Source organism: Amblyomma americanum, unplaced genomic scaffold (assembly GCF_052857255.1).
Source record: "Amblyomma americanum isolate KBUSLIRL-KWMA unplaced genomic scaffold, ASM5285725v1 scaffold_12, whole genome shotgun sequence".
In the NCBI taxonomy this organism is placed as follows: domain Eukaryota; kingdom Metazoa; phylum Arthropoda; class Arachnida; order Ixodida; family Ixodidae; genus Amblyomma; species Amblyomma americanum.
In genome coordinates, this window is record NW_027526484.1 from 830,072 (window position 1) to 846,452 (window position 16,381).

The 16,381-nt window shown below is 44.3% G+C and overlaps 1 protein-coding gene across 1 annotated transcript in view; it reads left to right on the forward strand.

Annotated features, from left to right (window-relative positions):
- The window catches only part of LOC144111876 (uncharacterized), a 41,064-nt gene that overhangs the window by 18,662 nt on the left and 6,021 nt on the right, over positions 1 to 16,381 (forward strand). The window contains exons 6-11 of the mRNA XM_077644903.1: positions 3,930 to 3,964; positions 5,697 to 5,773; positions 11,336 to 11,405; positions 12,272 to 12,418; positions 13,436 to 14,911; positions 15,756 to 15,902. Of these exons, the coding sequence (XP_077501029.1) occupies positions 3,930 to 3,964; positions 5,697 to 5,773; positions 11,336 to 11,405; positions 12,272 to 12,418; positions 13,436 to 14,911; positions 15,756 to 15,902 (1,952 nt within the window). The remainder of the gene's footprint in view (positions 1 to 3,929; positions 3,965 to 5,696; positions 5,774 to 11,335; positions 11,406 to 12,271; positions 12,419 to 13,435; positions 14,912 to 15,755; positions 15,903 to 16,381) is intronic.

Genomic DNA, 16,381 nt, shown 5'->3' on the forward strand with positions numbered 1-16,381 from the left:
TCAATGTCAGCGGATGTTGTTATCAATTCATTCTGAACAGCATTTGCACAGCATGGACTGCCGGACCTCATCGTGTCCGATAATGGACCTGCCTTTGCAAGTGAGCAATATTTGGAATTCTTGACACGTAATAGAATACGTCTTGCATGCTTGTACCTCCCTACCATTCAGCTTCGAATGGCATGGCAGAGCATGTCGTACAGACTGTCAAGAACAAGATCAAGAAGAGTGGATCATTTCAAACCCATATTTCACGGTTCTTATTACAGAACCATACCACATGAAATCACAGGCAGTGCACCGTGTTAAATGCTCATGGGAAGGATGTTCAAGACACCTTTAGATGTTCTTCGCCCAAGTCTGCATAATTGAGTGCTGCTGAGACAGCTTAGACAGAAGCTGCAGGCCGATAAAGGATGCCATTCTTCTCCATTGCCAAATGTGGGTGACCACGTATTCACATAGAATTTTCAGCAGGGGCCACCGTGGATAGCTGCACGTGGTACAAGCACCACAGGCCAGTCAGCAGCTGCAGCCTCTCTCAGTGACGGTACTGTCTAACACAAGCTCGGTGACCACCTTCACCCTCAATCCCAAGAAGCCTCCCAGCCAACCGCTGGGCTCCTGTGACACAAGACGCTTTGCAGGCATCCAGAAACTGTGTGTGACACCAACCTTGCTTGAGCCAGCCTTGAGTGACACTAATGGCACAGAAGAGACGGCTATATACTTTCCTAAATCAGTGTGCAGCACGCGCATGCCCCGGTTGCGAAGAAGCTCTAGGAGCCGCAAGCTAGTGCAGCGCTACTCACCATAATGCTCTCCTTGAACAATCTAATGGGGGAGGACTGTTACAATGTTGTTCTCATTTCTAGTTTCGTTTTCATTCAGTCGTTCACGTGGCGCCACCAAGAGGCAGCGCCACGATCATGTGAGAATAAAAAGGGCACGGCACGGGCAGTGCATGTGTGTGGTTTGCACAGTGGAACACAGTGTGTATTCAGAGTGTAGCCATTGATGGCGACCGCCGAGCTTGTACGCCTCTCGGCAAGGGCCATCATGCTCGTAACAAAGCCTGTTGCTCAGTTACTTTTTGGAAACGGGGTATTGACTTCTATTACGGATGTCAACTCTCATTTTCACTGCTCTCTGTTGGCGTACTACTAGAAAAACGCCTTTTTACGGAGTGAAAATTTTTATTGTAGTTGGCCTTTAAGTGTCACCCAAATCTTTTTGGCTCATCCTCTTTAATTCAGAATTATCAACAGCTGACAATATTTTTGTTTCTGCAGAATCCAGTGGCATATGGTTATATAACAGTTTCTGTATGGGCGTGGGTTGGCATGCTGTGGCTGGGTTACTCTTGCTTTGCCCACTCGCTTCTCTGGTTGGTGGACAGCGCCTGTAGTCGTGGCCACACATCATATCTATGAAATGGAACGTGGCATGTCTGTTGTGGCACTGAGCCCAGCTATGACCACAGCAAAGCAAGCATTAAAAGCAGCCCAACACCGCATTGAAGCTTTGTGCTAAAGTTTGCGTTGAAAGTGCCTCAAACTTCATAGCGAGGTTAGCTGTGGGCTACATACATGAAGCTTCCTCAAAACCTGGGCCCGTTTGTGCTCGGTTGCTGACCCAAAAGACGTGGGTTCAATCCCGGCCACGGCTGTTGCATTTCTATGGAGGAGAGGTTTTAGAGACCCGTGTACTGTGCAATGTTAATGCACATTACAGAACCTCAAGTGATCGAAGTTTCTGGAGCTCTTCACTACGGTGTCCCCCCTCATAGCATGAGTCGCCTTGGGATGTTAAACCCCAATAAACCAATCCTAAACCATCTTCCGTTCAGTTCTTCTGTATAAAGATAGGTTGAGGTTATCTGTGCAGCTTCTTTTTACTTTCGAGCAGTTAAGGCACCAATGGTAACCGTGCCAATGGCTTGGAGCAGGTGGCCAAGATTTCCTCAGCCAATTTTCACAAATTTACAAAGCACATGCCATATGACATATACCACATCAGCTCTCTCCTATCTAGAAGCACCTGAAAGCCAAAGATTGTATTGGCTAATAACATTGGCAGTGAAAGCTATGCAATGCACAGGTTCATGTGCAGTGGGCAGACTTAAAGCAGCACTGGCATTTGTGGCTGTTGCTTTGATTTTGTCAAAATCTGCTGTTGACCTCTGCATCGCTGCAGAGGAGGATGATACCACATTTCGGCACTAATTTTCACATGCCATAATGAAACATAACAGCAGTGGTGGTTTTTCTTTTCTGAAAGACATTAGAACCAACTGCGCTTAACAGTCAGTGCGTAATGTGTAAAAATGTATCGGAAAGTTTTTGGTGGAAATTAATGTGCCTTTGATTTGCAAAGTGCCACCCTGATCAACGCGAAGAACGCATACAGAGACAACTTGCGCTGTGCTCGAGAGAAAAGCTCCAAGAGGAAATTTTTTTTTCTTGCTACAAGCAGAATGAGACAAATATATGTGTGTGAGCTGGGAATGGATATGTCCCTCTTTAAAAGGAATTTACACTGTTTTGAAGATGCATTAAATAACACAAGCACACAGTGGCCATGTAAGTAAATATTCCCAAACTTGCATTGAAGGACGTTCTTTATTTCTTTTTTTTATTTATCTTTCAAACTGAATACAAAAAGCAATCACAAAAATTTGTTGAGCTAATAGCCGAAGCTAGTAGAGGCCGTTTACACTGTTATTTAAGCAACAGGATGCACGCAAAGAAGAGAGAGTTCCGAGCCATTTTAATTTCTAGTGGCACGGTATTCCATACTTTAGCCCCATTATACTCGATTAGGTGCTGTCAGTGGGTGTTTCAGGTTATAGGGTAGTTAAAATTTATATTGCTTGCATGCCTGGTATTCCTGTTAGGCAGCACAGAAATGTTTGAAGGAAGGCAATTGTTTCGTATAATAATATTTACAACCATCGCGGTTTTCATTTCATACAGCAAAGGAAACTGCAAAATCTGCAACCTATTGAACTAGGAAGTACTGGACTGATACCTGTTGGAGTATGTTATTATACACAGTGCTCTTTTCTGCAAAGAGAAAATTTGATCAATATAGGACCTGTATCTGGTAGCCCTCGATTCGCAGCAGTATATGTTAAATGGCAAGTTAGAGAAATTGTTTACTTAGAGAAAATTATATAATTTTTAGCACAGTTATGTCCAGAAACCCCCATGTGTTAAGTAGAATGTAACAAGCTGAAGCAAGCTTACAGCACAAAGTATCAGTGTGTTTCCACACAGCATGTCTAAAGAAATGCTGTGGGGAAATCCTTTTTACGGTGCATAATTAAGATTTTTTTTTTGCGCAGGTGCTGTTTGCTCTTTTGAACATTTTTTTTTCACCCAGTCTAGTTCAGTGCTGTGAAGTGTCACTGTGTGGCACTTAGGCGTTGTCATGTTTGTTTTTTGTTGTGTATAAGATGCTGTATGTAAAGTTCATATTTTTTTTGTCCAACTTATGCCGTTTGCAGCTTGTGCTACTGGAAGTAAAGTGTCCTAGAAACTTCTTATGTTATTTCTTTGTGTTTTGCATATAGTATATGGAAACCATTTCATAGGCACATTTTTGTTTTGCATATACTCTGTGAAAAATTATACTCCATGTCGTTTTTTGTTTGTGTATCGCTATGTGAAAACTATGCAACTGTAGTAGGTGTAGACATTCTTTCCTGTATTTCCTGGTGGCAGAAAGAATAGGGCAATTCTGCGGCACCCTTCTTTTGATATCCTTAAGTGTGCAAACATTGATTTACTGCCCTAACGAGCAAGTAAAATAAAATGATCAGTACAGTGGGAGATTCAGTGGTTGCTGCGGCAAAATGGCTGTCATTACTGTAACACCGTGAAGGAAGCGTGTTCTGTTTGTTTGCCAATCCTCTCTTCATTGTGCAGGTCTTACGAGGAGGAGCAGCAGCTGCCCGACGATGGTGGGTGGACACCTTGTGGGGGGTTGCTGACTGGCAGCAACTTTCTCTCTCTTTTCTCTGTACTTGTGATTGGATATTGAGCAGAAAAAAAAAAAGTGGCACTTGTCGTGCATGGGTGGTTGTATGCAAAGCATGTATACTTGTGGGATGCTACCAGGGATAACTGTAGCCTCAGCTTTTGTTGAGTCGTAGCCTGTTCAGTCAATGTTTTACTGAGCACCTGTGAGACAGCGCAAGGGATGCTGATGCCAGTGGCTGCACCCTCATCTTAAAGCATGTGGCACAAGAGTAGTGTAGCTTGCGCTTCATGAAAGTCTGTGTTGAGCATCATTTTGTTTATTTGTTTATTTGATTCCTCAAGGGTCCCATGTCAAGATAATTGCACGAGGGAGTGGGCGTATTGCAAGGCAAAAAAAATGGCTGTGGTTTAGCTCTGGTTAAACCTGGAGTGACGAGATAGCTACATCTGGCCGAGTGGAACTCGCTCAGTCGAATTGCAAAGTCAGCCTTTCGCCGCTCCGTTTCGCTGGGCGTTCCTTCTTCATCTTCGTCCCTGGACGTGATTCACTCTTTCCCCCCTCTCCACTCCCCCTCCACTCAGTTTCGCCAGAGCGCCGCGCCACCGGCAGCTGCTCCGCACCACGTGACTAACAACGTGGCGGCACCGCCACACTGAAGGCTCGAAATGCTAGCGTAATGTAGCTATTGCTACAAAGAAATTCAATGAAAATCACGATGAATTGTTATCGATGAGCTGCTTGAATGTTACTGGGTCGACGATGGTGGCAACTTCAGTGGCCATTCCATTCCAGTCTTATGCTGTGCGCAGGAAGAATGACTGCTGAAAAGTTGTAGTATATAGGCTTGCACAGCTCATTTCTAGTAACACAATGCATTCATCATGGCTGTGTGAAACAGCATGTTCAATTTAATTTCTGCTTTTGTTCGTTACGTCTGGACGGTACACAGCACAGCATGGCTCAGAGAGTGATGACTAACTCCAGTAATAAGGTGGTTGAAATGGCCTAATATAAGCTTTGAAATTTTTGTTCAGCGAGCAGGAAGCAGGTTGTAGGTAATGTTTGCGACATCACAGATGCACTTTTAAGTATAAGAATTGCCTAAACTGGAATGATAAAAATGGTAAACTTTAAAATTGAATAGTGCCAAGCTTGTCCAAAATGATCTAGGGCAGAGAGAAAAATCTACATGAAAGTTTAATTCTAATAAGTGATCATTGAAATGAGCCTGAAGAACACACCATGAGCTAGTTGGTTGTTCATCACTACGAAAACAGCACAAACTTCACGAAGGACTCAGAAAGGGAAGACGAGACAGACATTGAACTAACAACTTCGAGGTGTCAGAGTAATAAGCCTTCAGTTGTTAGTTCAGCGTCTGCATTCCGTCTTCCCTTTCTGCGTCCTTCATGAAGTTTGCGCTGTTTTCACTCTGATAATTGAAAAATCACTAGAGTTGCCCTTCTAATGTGCCTGCCTAAAGCATCCCTGCCTCACCGTTTTCTCTCTTAGTTTTGTCATTGAGTATAAATTCGGTGATCGGAAACATAATTGGCTTCTTCTATCGAAATGCTGTTGTCTGTGCAGGTATATAATCGTAATAAGGGCGAGCAGACGGTGCTGGTTTGGCCACGGCTGCCGAAATACTGATGTGCCACTTTTACTTGTCAGGGGTTGAGGCAATGGAACCAAACAGTGCATTGTTTGTGCAGTGTTGGAGGTGGAGCGAAAGGCACAGGCATCGTATAACAGCCGGAAGCGGTTTTGGCTCAAACAAGACAAAGCAGAGGTACGTTGTCAATGCTTTATTGATTGCATTATTTTTTTTTTGCGTCAGTTGTTAGGGAATTAAAGAAAATTTTAGTTTTATATTGGTGATAGCATTGCTTTGTTTGTTGTCTTTGAGGAGGTGCCATTTTATCGAGCTTTTTATTTAAATGTTTATTGACTTAACTTATTCTCTCACTCACTCACTGTCTCATTAATTTATTTATTAGTTATACCTACAACACTATACTGTAGTAAGGCATTATTGTAGTGGGGAGGGGCTTAGTTGTAAGAAATTGTACAAAGGGAGACCTTTCATTAACAAACTGTGACACTGTAAAAAACTGGCGTCCCACCGTGCAGCACAGCAGCTGAGATCCTTCTGACCCTGTTTTTGGTGCATGGTAGCCCGCAGCTGTTTTATGTGCCATAAAACCAAACACACCAACCACTAAGCATTACTCTAGGTGTTCCAGGGAAGGCAGTCACTAATCTTGAAGTATAGGTTTTTTTTTTAAGTAAAGAGAATTAAGCTTTTTGCAACATGGTAATACCAGTGTTGGCAGACGTCAAAAAACGGGAATCATGTTAATTAGTAAAGGGATATTTAGCCAAATTCTAAAACAGTAGAACCCCACTATAGTGAACCCGGATATAGTAAAGTGAAACTGCGGTCCCATTTCGCCTCCCATAGACAAACTGTACATTTTTTTTTTCGGTTATAGTAAGGATTTTTTTTTCAAATAAAACGGCTATAGAAAAGAGAGCCTGGCCTTGGCGACGTACCTCCCGCGGAATGATGACAACGTGGTACGCGCGAGGCCGATATTCGGAGGTAAATGCATACCAAAGACAATAAAACGGCGCTCTTTGAGATAGCTTCACCACCAAAATTGACAGCTGTGAGGAGAAGCCAACTTAATCTTGGGGCCGTGAGGCGAAGCGTGCGGCGCGCACGAAAAAAAAAAAAAGTAAGGCGGGCTATGAACGCAGAAAGAAGGAGGCGCGGGTCGCTCAAGACAAACTTCCTCAGAACATAAACAAAATCGAAAACGTGATAACATGAAATGAGATAACTGAATATAAGTAATTAACACATAAAAAGACAGTAAGAGTAGTATATGGAACGTATTTGTGAGTTCCTTTCATAAACTAACACTGTGTTTAGTAAGTAGCCAGTGAATTTCCAGAGAGCATCCTCAGAGCCATACCATCACCAACAACTGATATAGTAAAGACCCTGATATAGTAAAGATTTTTTCTGGTCTGAGTCACTTTACTATAGAGGGGTTCTACTGTAGTTAACTTTTGAACTACTATAGTGATAGGCACCAGATTGCAATTAGAGATTTGCAGCCAGCCATTAGTAATAGCCATGTGAATTTTTAGAATTTCAAAAGCCTGATAACTCTCGCTGCTCCAGCACAACTAATATTGGCTACATCGTACCCAAATATGCGCGCTTTTGAAAAGCATGCAGGCAAAGCAACCCCTCCAGTGCTCGTAACTAGTCGAAATAGCCAAATCTTGTCGAGCCACAGCGCTGAGGGTAACCGCGTTCTCTAAATCATACTGATATGGCCGTTACTAATGGCCAGCTACAAATCTCTGATTGCAACCAGATGCCTGTCAGTAATATTTACAGTTAACTATTAGAATTTAGTTAATCACTTTACTAGTTCACGTGATTTACTTGTTTTTTGACGTTCACCAACACTGGTATTACCATGCTGCAAAAAGCTTCTCTTTACCTCAAACACCCTATTTTTAAAAAATTGCAATCGGCTTCCCAGGGACGCCTCATATATCAACAAATAATCGGGGAACATCGACAGCGGAGAGTAAGGGAAGAAATTAAAGGTATTGTTGCATGCCTCAATGAGCAGCAGAACACATCAGCGAATCTGATCATCACTAAGGAGCATCTGTGAACAATGCTCTCAGTTGTGCTTTTGATTTGAAGTGCAGCCATCACTTTGTTAGGGAGCTACTCCCAGTTGCTAACTGTGTTAGGAAAAAGAATTATTTAAAGCTATTATTATATGTGGTACTGGTACGGTCTAATTTTCTTGGTATGTATTGTCTCTCCTAGACGAAATTTGTTGCTGCTTCTTAACGAACAGTGTTCTACCTGTGCCAGTTTTATTTGTGTGTACCCTAATCAGAACCCACGTACATATGATGCGCATTTGTTTTAAACGGAATTCTTGAAAAAATGCACCGCCTCCGCACCCCAAGTACCACTGTGCTCGCACATAGTGGGTGTTTTAAGAAGTGCGAAACAATGGGGGTGCTCTGAGCAGGCTTCCAAGTTGGTTGATTTGTCTAAACCAGATTTCTGCTTCCTGCGGCCAAACAGCTCCCAAGTGTCTCGTGCTTTTCCATGAGATTATTTGTAATTTTGATTTAAAGGTGCATTCTGTCATGCAAGTATTTAACTAAATATGATCTATAAAACACTGTCGCATGTTTATGTATGCCTGGAGGCCCATAGCAGAAAGCGTGGAGAACTCGTTAGGGAAGAACTGTCTGCCAGATTTTGTGTGTACATTCAAGGCACCGCCAAGGCTTGAGATATGCATGTGGATTAACCCTGCCAGGCTGAACTTTTGCTCGAGTATGATGAGAACGTACGTGTTGTGAAATTTTGATCAGGTTTTTTTTCTGTGCATAGCGAACATTTTCTAACCTAGACCTCCTTATATTCAGGGCCCTTCGTTTTGGGTTCTTTTTCTTTTCGATGTGGGGGGTGTAGAAAACCGACCATATTTTTCTAGCTCAAATTTGGGTGAAAATTGGGTTACTCAGAAAAAAAATTTTACGTAGTTTGGGCTTTTTTGGTACACAAGACAGTATAATGGCAATGATTTGTTTTTCTGCTAGACACGAAATTTTCTTGTTTTGCTCAATATTTCATAAACAAAATGGAAATTGCAGATTCCAGTAAAAAGTTATTTACTAGTTAAGATTTTTTTATACCCTGTTACAAATATTCCATCGCATACTCTATCAGTCTCCCATGAGAGACTCCCGCGTCTGAGCAATACCACATCCTGCCATTATTTGTATTATGTGAAAACATTAAACATCATAGCGACGATTTTAAATGCGGAAGGTGTTGGGTCAGGGTGTTGTCAGCGTGGATGGTGCTTCCTAAGCGAAATTGATATACAACGTCTTGCCGGCACCCATGTTCTGGCCTCTCGTTTCTACATCGTCCTTTTCGAACTTGTCCTCAGATTCGTCCACCTCATAAGAACAAGAATTAAAAGAGGTTCAGGGTCCTTGATTGACCAAAGACACCCCTCTGCAATAAGCTTTAGATATCCACAAATTTTCTTGTGGTGTCTTGAGCTTTGTGAGCTGAAGACCAATATGGTCTAGAAGGCCGGCCCACTTTCAGGGAAAAATCGGGTTTGACCTGATTCTTAAGAAAGAAGTTCGGTGTGCAAAAACCAGGTAAAAGTGGGTTTTACATGAAAAACGAAGGGCTTTACTTACATTGCATAGCCTCTGCCAGCAAAATTATAATTTCCTGTGACAAAGCGTACTGCTTCCTTTTTTGCGCTTGTTCCATTTTATCTGTGAGGTTTCTTTTGTGTTGATCCCAAGTTATACATTCATATTCTAAGGCAGACATAATGTTAGTCAGGTATGTTTACTTTCAAGGATGACTGAGTGTGCTTAAAAATCACTTTGGTAAAAAACAATAAGCTTTTTGCTGTAATTTAGTATGATTAGGCCAGTGAAGCACTTCAGTAAATGTAACTTCAATATATTTAACAGTTTCTGTAGTTCAAACCACATTATTTGTTTTACACGAGCTAAGGGAGGGCTTTTTTCATCCTTTCTTTTTGTAAACTGCACATAACATTTTTCAGTACTGAAAGTCATCTGCCATAGATTGCACCAGAGAGAGACTTTTTTGACTTTAGACTGCAAAATAGACACATCGTCAAGGAATTTGATTGGACAGTATACAGCACAGTCATTAGCGTATGGCCTGATGATGGTGGATGGAAGGTCTGCTGCTCAGTCATTTATTGACACTATTAGGCCTCAAAGTTTATTTACTAGACCAAGGTCATATACCGTCGCGCACTCCCCCATGCCGGTGTCCTTCGCATGCCGCAGTTCACGCACGTGTATGTCTCCACCGCGGCAGTCCTCCCCGCTCATACCAAGCACCACGCATGTCCAGTTCCTGCGCCCTTCCCCCAGGCCACCGCGTTGCCGTCCCCATCAGCTTGTTCCACAGTGCTCCACTTTGACACCTGCTCGCGGCACTGACACTGGCCCTCACAACACAAGGAATAAAAGTGCACTTTATAGATCTGATGTTACACTGTTCAGAACAACGTACTGTTTATGCAAGGGTAAACAATTGCTTATCCTCTCGAGATTATTATGAAAATGAAAGCTAACTAGGTGTGGCAATTTTTTTGCAAAAGAAGATTGTGCATATACTTGTTGATCAGTTTTTAAACTGGTTGCAAATATGTCTGGTGCAAATTAGTTTGCTATCTTGGGAGGTATGCTTCTAATAAAACATATCTAGGCACTATATGCTACGTATTGCTCAACCGAAGCAACGAGTCCGAGTTATCACAGCATTTGTTCTCTGAGCTCCTGAAATCTTTGTGCAGAAAACCTCACCGGGGTGATGACTAATACACAAGGGTGCACAAATGTGGCTTCTCATTTTAGTGATCAGTCTGGTGTGATTTTGTGTACGATGAACTACCAACTAGTCCCTGTTATTGCTCACCTGATCTTGATGCATCTATGCCCAGGGCTATAGCTTTTAGCGTAGTGCGGGTTCCCATCCGAGTTCATTTAGTTGTGTTGTGCATGATAAACCGGAGGGAAAACCGTGCTGACCAGGAGAAAAATGATATTTTCCTAGAAGTGCTTTACCTAGGTTAGAGTACAGGAAGTGTTCGAGCATATCTTACAGCAAGTGAAGGTTAAAAATACTGTACAATCACTTTCTTTAAATACTTGCATCACTTTGGATGCCAGTGATGGATGCCCAGGCGAAGACAAGACCTCTTGTCGAAACATTGGCAAGCAATCTGAGACTTTCCTTTCCCTTGTTCACTTTGTGATTATTCCAGTCTTAGGGCAGTTTTTGCATTTTGTTGTGTATTAGATAACTAAAAGAGGAGCAGCCTGTCTTGAACAATGCCTCGAAATGTAATCAGAAATTTTTTTCAGCTCCATGACCGAATGAGGATTAGCGCAGCTAGCTGACTGCAGCCATGAGTAAAGCATTTTGTATAATTTTCTTGGAAGCAATATGAGGCAGTCTGTAACTGTTGGCAGACGATGTGCTTAGGAGGTGACACCAGGGCCCTCTTGTGTGTGTTCGTCGCCGTCTTGCATGAAGGAGGCCAGTTCAACAATTTGAAGAGCTTTGGTTATGGTCGGGGAGAACCTGGCACAGAGTGTTCTTGGCCTTCTTTCTGCCTCTGCGGAGGAATCCGAAAGCTTGCAGCAGATTTGCTTGCATGCATTGGTTCTAAAAGAGGTGTATTGAATGTGTTCTTCATGTGTTCATCGTGTGGTTTCTGCATGTGTGCAGAACTGCTCCAGAGCGTTGATATATGGGCGGACATGGAACCAGGCAGCCTCGGAGGCTCCAAGAGACCAAGGTGCGTTCGCATTTGTACGTCAACACCATAGCAAGCAAGAACGAGGCAGCTGTATTTCAGGGGTGGGGGACAAAACAGGAAGTTATCAGCTTAAGCTCCTTTATTGTGTACATGTATAGCTGAGAATAGGTAAGATAAAGGTTTTATTAGAACGCATACAAAAAACTAAAGATCCTAACAGTCTTTGAAACCAAGGAAAGCATAGGGAAACATTACTGTTGTGATTTATTCTTTATTGTCGCTGGAACAGTGGAAAAGTAATTGGGTGATCATTTCAGACAGAAGAAGATGTAACGAAGTATAAGAAAAGAGCTGAACCTGCTAATGAAGTTGTAGGGTCGCACAAACAACATATAGGTCGTTGGTTTGGCTCTCACTGGTGGCATGTCTTCTAGATTGGTAAATTATCTCTTGTCTGAAATGAATGCTTAGTAACTACTCTACTTGACAAGAGACAATAAAAGATAAATAATAGTAAGGTATTTTTCTGCTTTCGTTTGTTCTGGAGGCTGCGCCTTCCAGTAAATGAAGTTAGTTAGCTGTTGTCTCGCAGCCATCAATGCACCATATGTAACGGTTAAAACCCTTGTGTATCATGGGTAAACAAAAACACTGAAAGGTGCTACAGAACTGATGTGGCAAGTAACCTAGAGCATGACACTTAGCTCCTACTAGACCAGTGTCATGCTAATGATAGCGATTTTCTTATATGCAGCTCAACACTATAGTGCAGGGATAATTGCAGCAGTTGTGGCAAAACATCGTTACACCAAGCTTAGCTCAGCATATTGCAATGACTGGATGGTGGGCAATGCAGCTGCCCATACTGGGTACTGCTTCAGATGTCGTGTCAATGCCTTATACAGGTGGACAAAGGCTGAAGAGACGGTGTGCACGTCTCCCCTCCAAGCACAGTCCAGCAAAGATTTTGCGGCTGGATCAGGCTACTGGAACTGAGACGTCAGAAGGCAGTATGACTGCACCACAAGGGCACAAGCACCCAACAGCCCATGGTGAGATGCTTGCTTGGCCTGTTATATTGTCTCACCACTGAAATCATGTTCTTCCTCATGCTGCTACCAAAAATGTGCTGCTCATGCGTGCTGCTAACCCTGAGTGCACTTATATTCACGCCAAAATGGGGGCAAAGCTGCGTATGCATACCATATGCTCCTCTTTGCATGGGTCGCAATGTGGTTTGATGTTGTTTATAGGTTCTACATACCTGGCGCCTCCAACTTTGCTCAGACTGTGGGACATAGGTAACAGACGTGTTGTCACTCAGTATGGGTTTTCCTGTTTGTTCCGCTAGCACGCTGCAGGAGAGAGGACGTGCAGATTGTACGCTGGATTCGTGTGAATGCTCGACGTCCAGACCGACTGACAGATGCTTGGTCACGTGTCACAATAACCGCGCTGACGCGCGCGGGCCATACGCGATTCGGTCCGCTTGTCTGAACCCACCTTAAGGGCCATCGGGGTATCTTGTCTTCACATTACATGCCTTGCCCAAGCCCATTTCTTCCTCTTGATTTTGACTAGGATGTCATTAACCTGCGTTTGTTCCCTCACCCAATCTGCCCACTTCCAGCTTAACGTTATACCTATCGTTCTTCTTCAGTTTGGTGTGCTGTCCTCAACTTAAACTAAACCGTTCTCGCTAGCCTCCACGCTTCTCCCCATAGGTTTTTGCCTCGATTTTCACGAGAACCAAAAAAGGGAAAAATTCCAGCAAAATCCAACCACACTATTCAAGCCAAGAAAGGCTGTACCATGGGAAATTTATTTTGATATCATCGAACAAGAACAAAGCTTCTTCCCAGGCCAAGTAGTATGAGAGGATTTTTTTTATTTTTTGTTCTACGATTATCTGTGTCTGAAATGAACGAGGTAGAATGGTGAATTTTTTTCATACATATGTTGGTTGGTCACTAATTTTCGTCTGTGTTCACTTTCACTCACGTTTTCCCCCTACATTTCGTTGTGTTTAGTATGGGAGAATGCACTTTGCTTTGTTAATTTACTTGCAGGTGACGGTGCCTTTGATGAGAGAAGCATGCTGATCAACATGAGAGCAGAAATGGGGGATCGCCGGTCGCTCACTCCCTTGCCTCCATCTCCTCCACATGGTGGGGAGGAAAGCAAAGTTGACCAATTTCAGGTCACCTTACCAGACCTGCCCTCCATATCCCTATGGCTGCCCTGGTCACTGCAGTCAGTGGCCTCTCCACCAGAGCCAGAGACCTCTTCACCAGAGCCAGTGCCGGAGTCTACTCCTCCTCCAGGACCATCCCAACCCACACGTCTGTTGGAGGCTTGTGTGCAGGTATCTCGGGAGGAGCAGCTGGAGCCTGCTACTCTGGAGGAACCTGTGGTGCCTTTGGCTTCCTTCGAACTGCCACAGGATGCGGCTGAGGGGCAGGAGCATGGCAAAGAGCAAATGGCATTTGCATCCATCTCTGTACCAGAGCCAGGGCTAGTGCTGGAAGTAACTTCAGAACCACCCCAACCCAAAAGACTGTCAGAGGCTCACATGCAGGAATCTCTGGATGAGCAGCAGGATCTTGCAATGAGAGATGTTAAGGAACTTGTGGCACTTTCAGTTTCTTCCAAACTGCCACACGAGACTGCAGGGATGCTGGAGCACGTCAACGACACAATGGCGCTTGCATCTGTCTCTGCACCAGACCTAAGGCCTGTGCCAGAGCTGACTCCTACTTCAGAACCACCCCAACCCACACAGCCGTCGGGGGCTAGTGTGCAGGAATATCTGGAGGAGCAGCTGGAGCCTTTTACTTCCTCCAAACTGGAGCAGCAGAATCTTGCAATGGAAGCTGCGAGAGAACTAATGGTGACTTCAGGATCCTTTGAGCTGCCCCAGGAAACAGCAATGCAGCTGGAGCATGCTGAAGAGGCAATGGCGCCTGTAGCTATATCTGCACTGAACCCAGGCCTTTTGCCGGAGGTGTCACCTCTTTCAGAAGCATCTGAATCCAGACATGTATTGGTAGCTAGCACGCAGGCATCTCTGTCAGAAGAGCTGAAGTCTGCTGCTGTCGCCAAGATGGAGTTGCAGGCCCCTGTAATGGAAGCTGTGGAGGAACTTACGATGACTTCAGCTTCCTCCAAACTACCACAGGATATTGCAGGGATGTTGGAGCACGTTGCAGGACCGATGGCGCTTGGGGCTATCTCTGTGCAGGAGACAGGACTGGACGTGCCTGCTCGGTCAGAACCACCACAGACAGCTTGGCCACCAGACCTTTTTATGCTAAGTCAGGTGGCAGAATCTGCCGCTCGCTGTGAACTGAAGCAGCAAAATCTTGGTCAGGAGGGGCCAGTGACGGCTCTGCCGGCTTCCCCCGAGCTTGCTCCGGCCTCTGTCCTCGAGTCCGTGGCACTTGCAGCTTCATCTGAGCCAGTGCAGCCAACCACAACGGCGCTGCTGCCTCAACTGGCCGAGTCTGGCCTGTCACCGCATCCAGAGGCTGTATTTGAATCAGAGCGTAAGTATTTCTGATTTCTTGTGCAGGTTGCAGAACCATGCGTACATTGTGAATGACCTGATGCATGGCTTCACTTTGCAGCTCGTACTGTAAAATTTGGGTGAGAACACTGGATGGCAGGGACACAGTGCAGGCTTTCAATGTGTGTTGGAACAATATGGCTGCATTATATCAAGCTGTCAAAGGACTGTTATCATGCCATCACAAGTAACTAGGTGACAGCATGAACTTTTATTCATGGGCAGTAACTGCGAAGCATCGCAATCTGATGCTTGTTGCTTGGATGAAGGTGACATGTTTCGTAATTGGGCTAAACGGCAGTCACAGCCTGCTACCATCATGATTAAAAATAATTTGATTTGGTCTCTTTAATTTTTAAGTGTGTGTGCGCGCGTGCGTGCGAGAGAAAGAGAGAGCATGACACTTAGCTCCTACTAGACCAATGTCATGCTAATCATAGCAATATGCAGCTCAACACCATAGTGCAGGGATAATTGCGGCAGTTGTGGAAAAACATCGTTACGCCGACCTTAGCTCAGCATATTGCAATGACTAGATGGTGGACAGCTACCCATACTGGGTTAAAACAGATCCTTGGGCGAGTTGGTAACTCATTATAACCAGAACAGCGCTCACTAAGACACGGACACGAAGGGAGACACGACACACACGAGCGCTGACTTTCAACTGGTGTTTATTGTTTGGAACGAGGCATGTATACAGTTCCAACAACACAAGGAAACCAAACCATCCATTCATAGATTCATAGTTAATTCATGCTGCTGCTTCAGATGGTACTGCTTCAGAGGTACTGCTTCAGATGTCGTGTCAATGCCTTATACAGGCAGACCATGGGTGAAGAGACGGATTAGACGTCCCCTCTCCGAGCACAGTCCAGCAACGATTTCGTGGCCGGATCAGACTACTGGAACTGAGACGCCAGAAGGCAGCATGACTGCAACACAAGGGCACAAGCACCCAACAGCCCATGGTGAGTTGCTTGCTTGACCTGTTATATTGTCTCACCACTGAAATCACGTTCTTCCTCGTGCTACTACCAACAATGTGCTGCTCATGCTTGCTGCTAACCCTGAGTGCACTTATATTCACGCCAAAATTGGGGCAAAGCTGCGTATGCCTATCATATGCTGCTCCTGTTTGCGTAGGTCGCAATATGGTTTGATGTTGTTTATAGGTTCTACATACCTGGCGCCTCCAACTTTGCCCAGACTTTAGGACATAGGTGACAGACGTTTTGTCACCCAGTATGGGTTTTCCTGTTTGTTCTGCTAGGATGCTGAAAAGCCTCTCGAAGTGTTGCCGAGGGGGCCGTTTCATCATAAAACCTTTTTAACAATGGCAAATCCGAGGGAGCACCTTTTTTTTTTGTCGTACTACAAGTGGTGACTGCAGTCAGCAATTATTACCAGTCCGAACTGAAGGGGATCAGTGCCGCCAGATTCTGCAGTA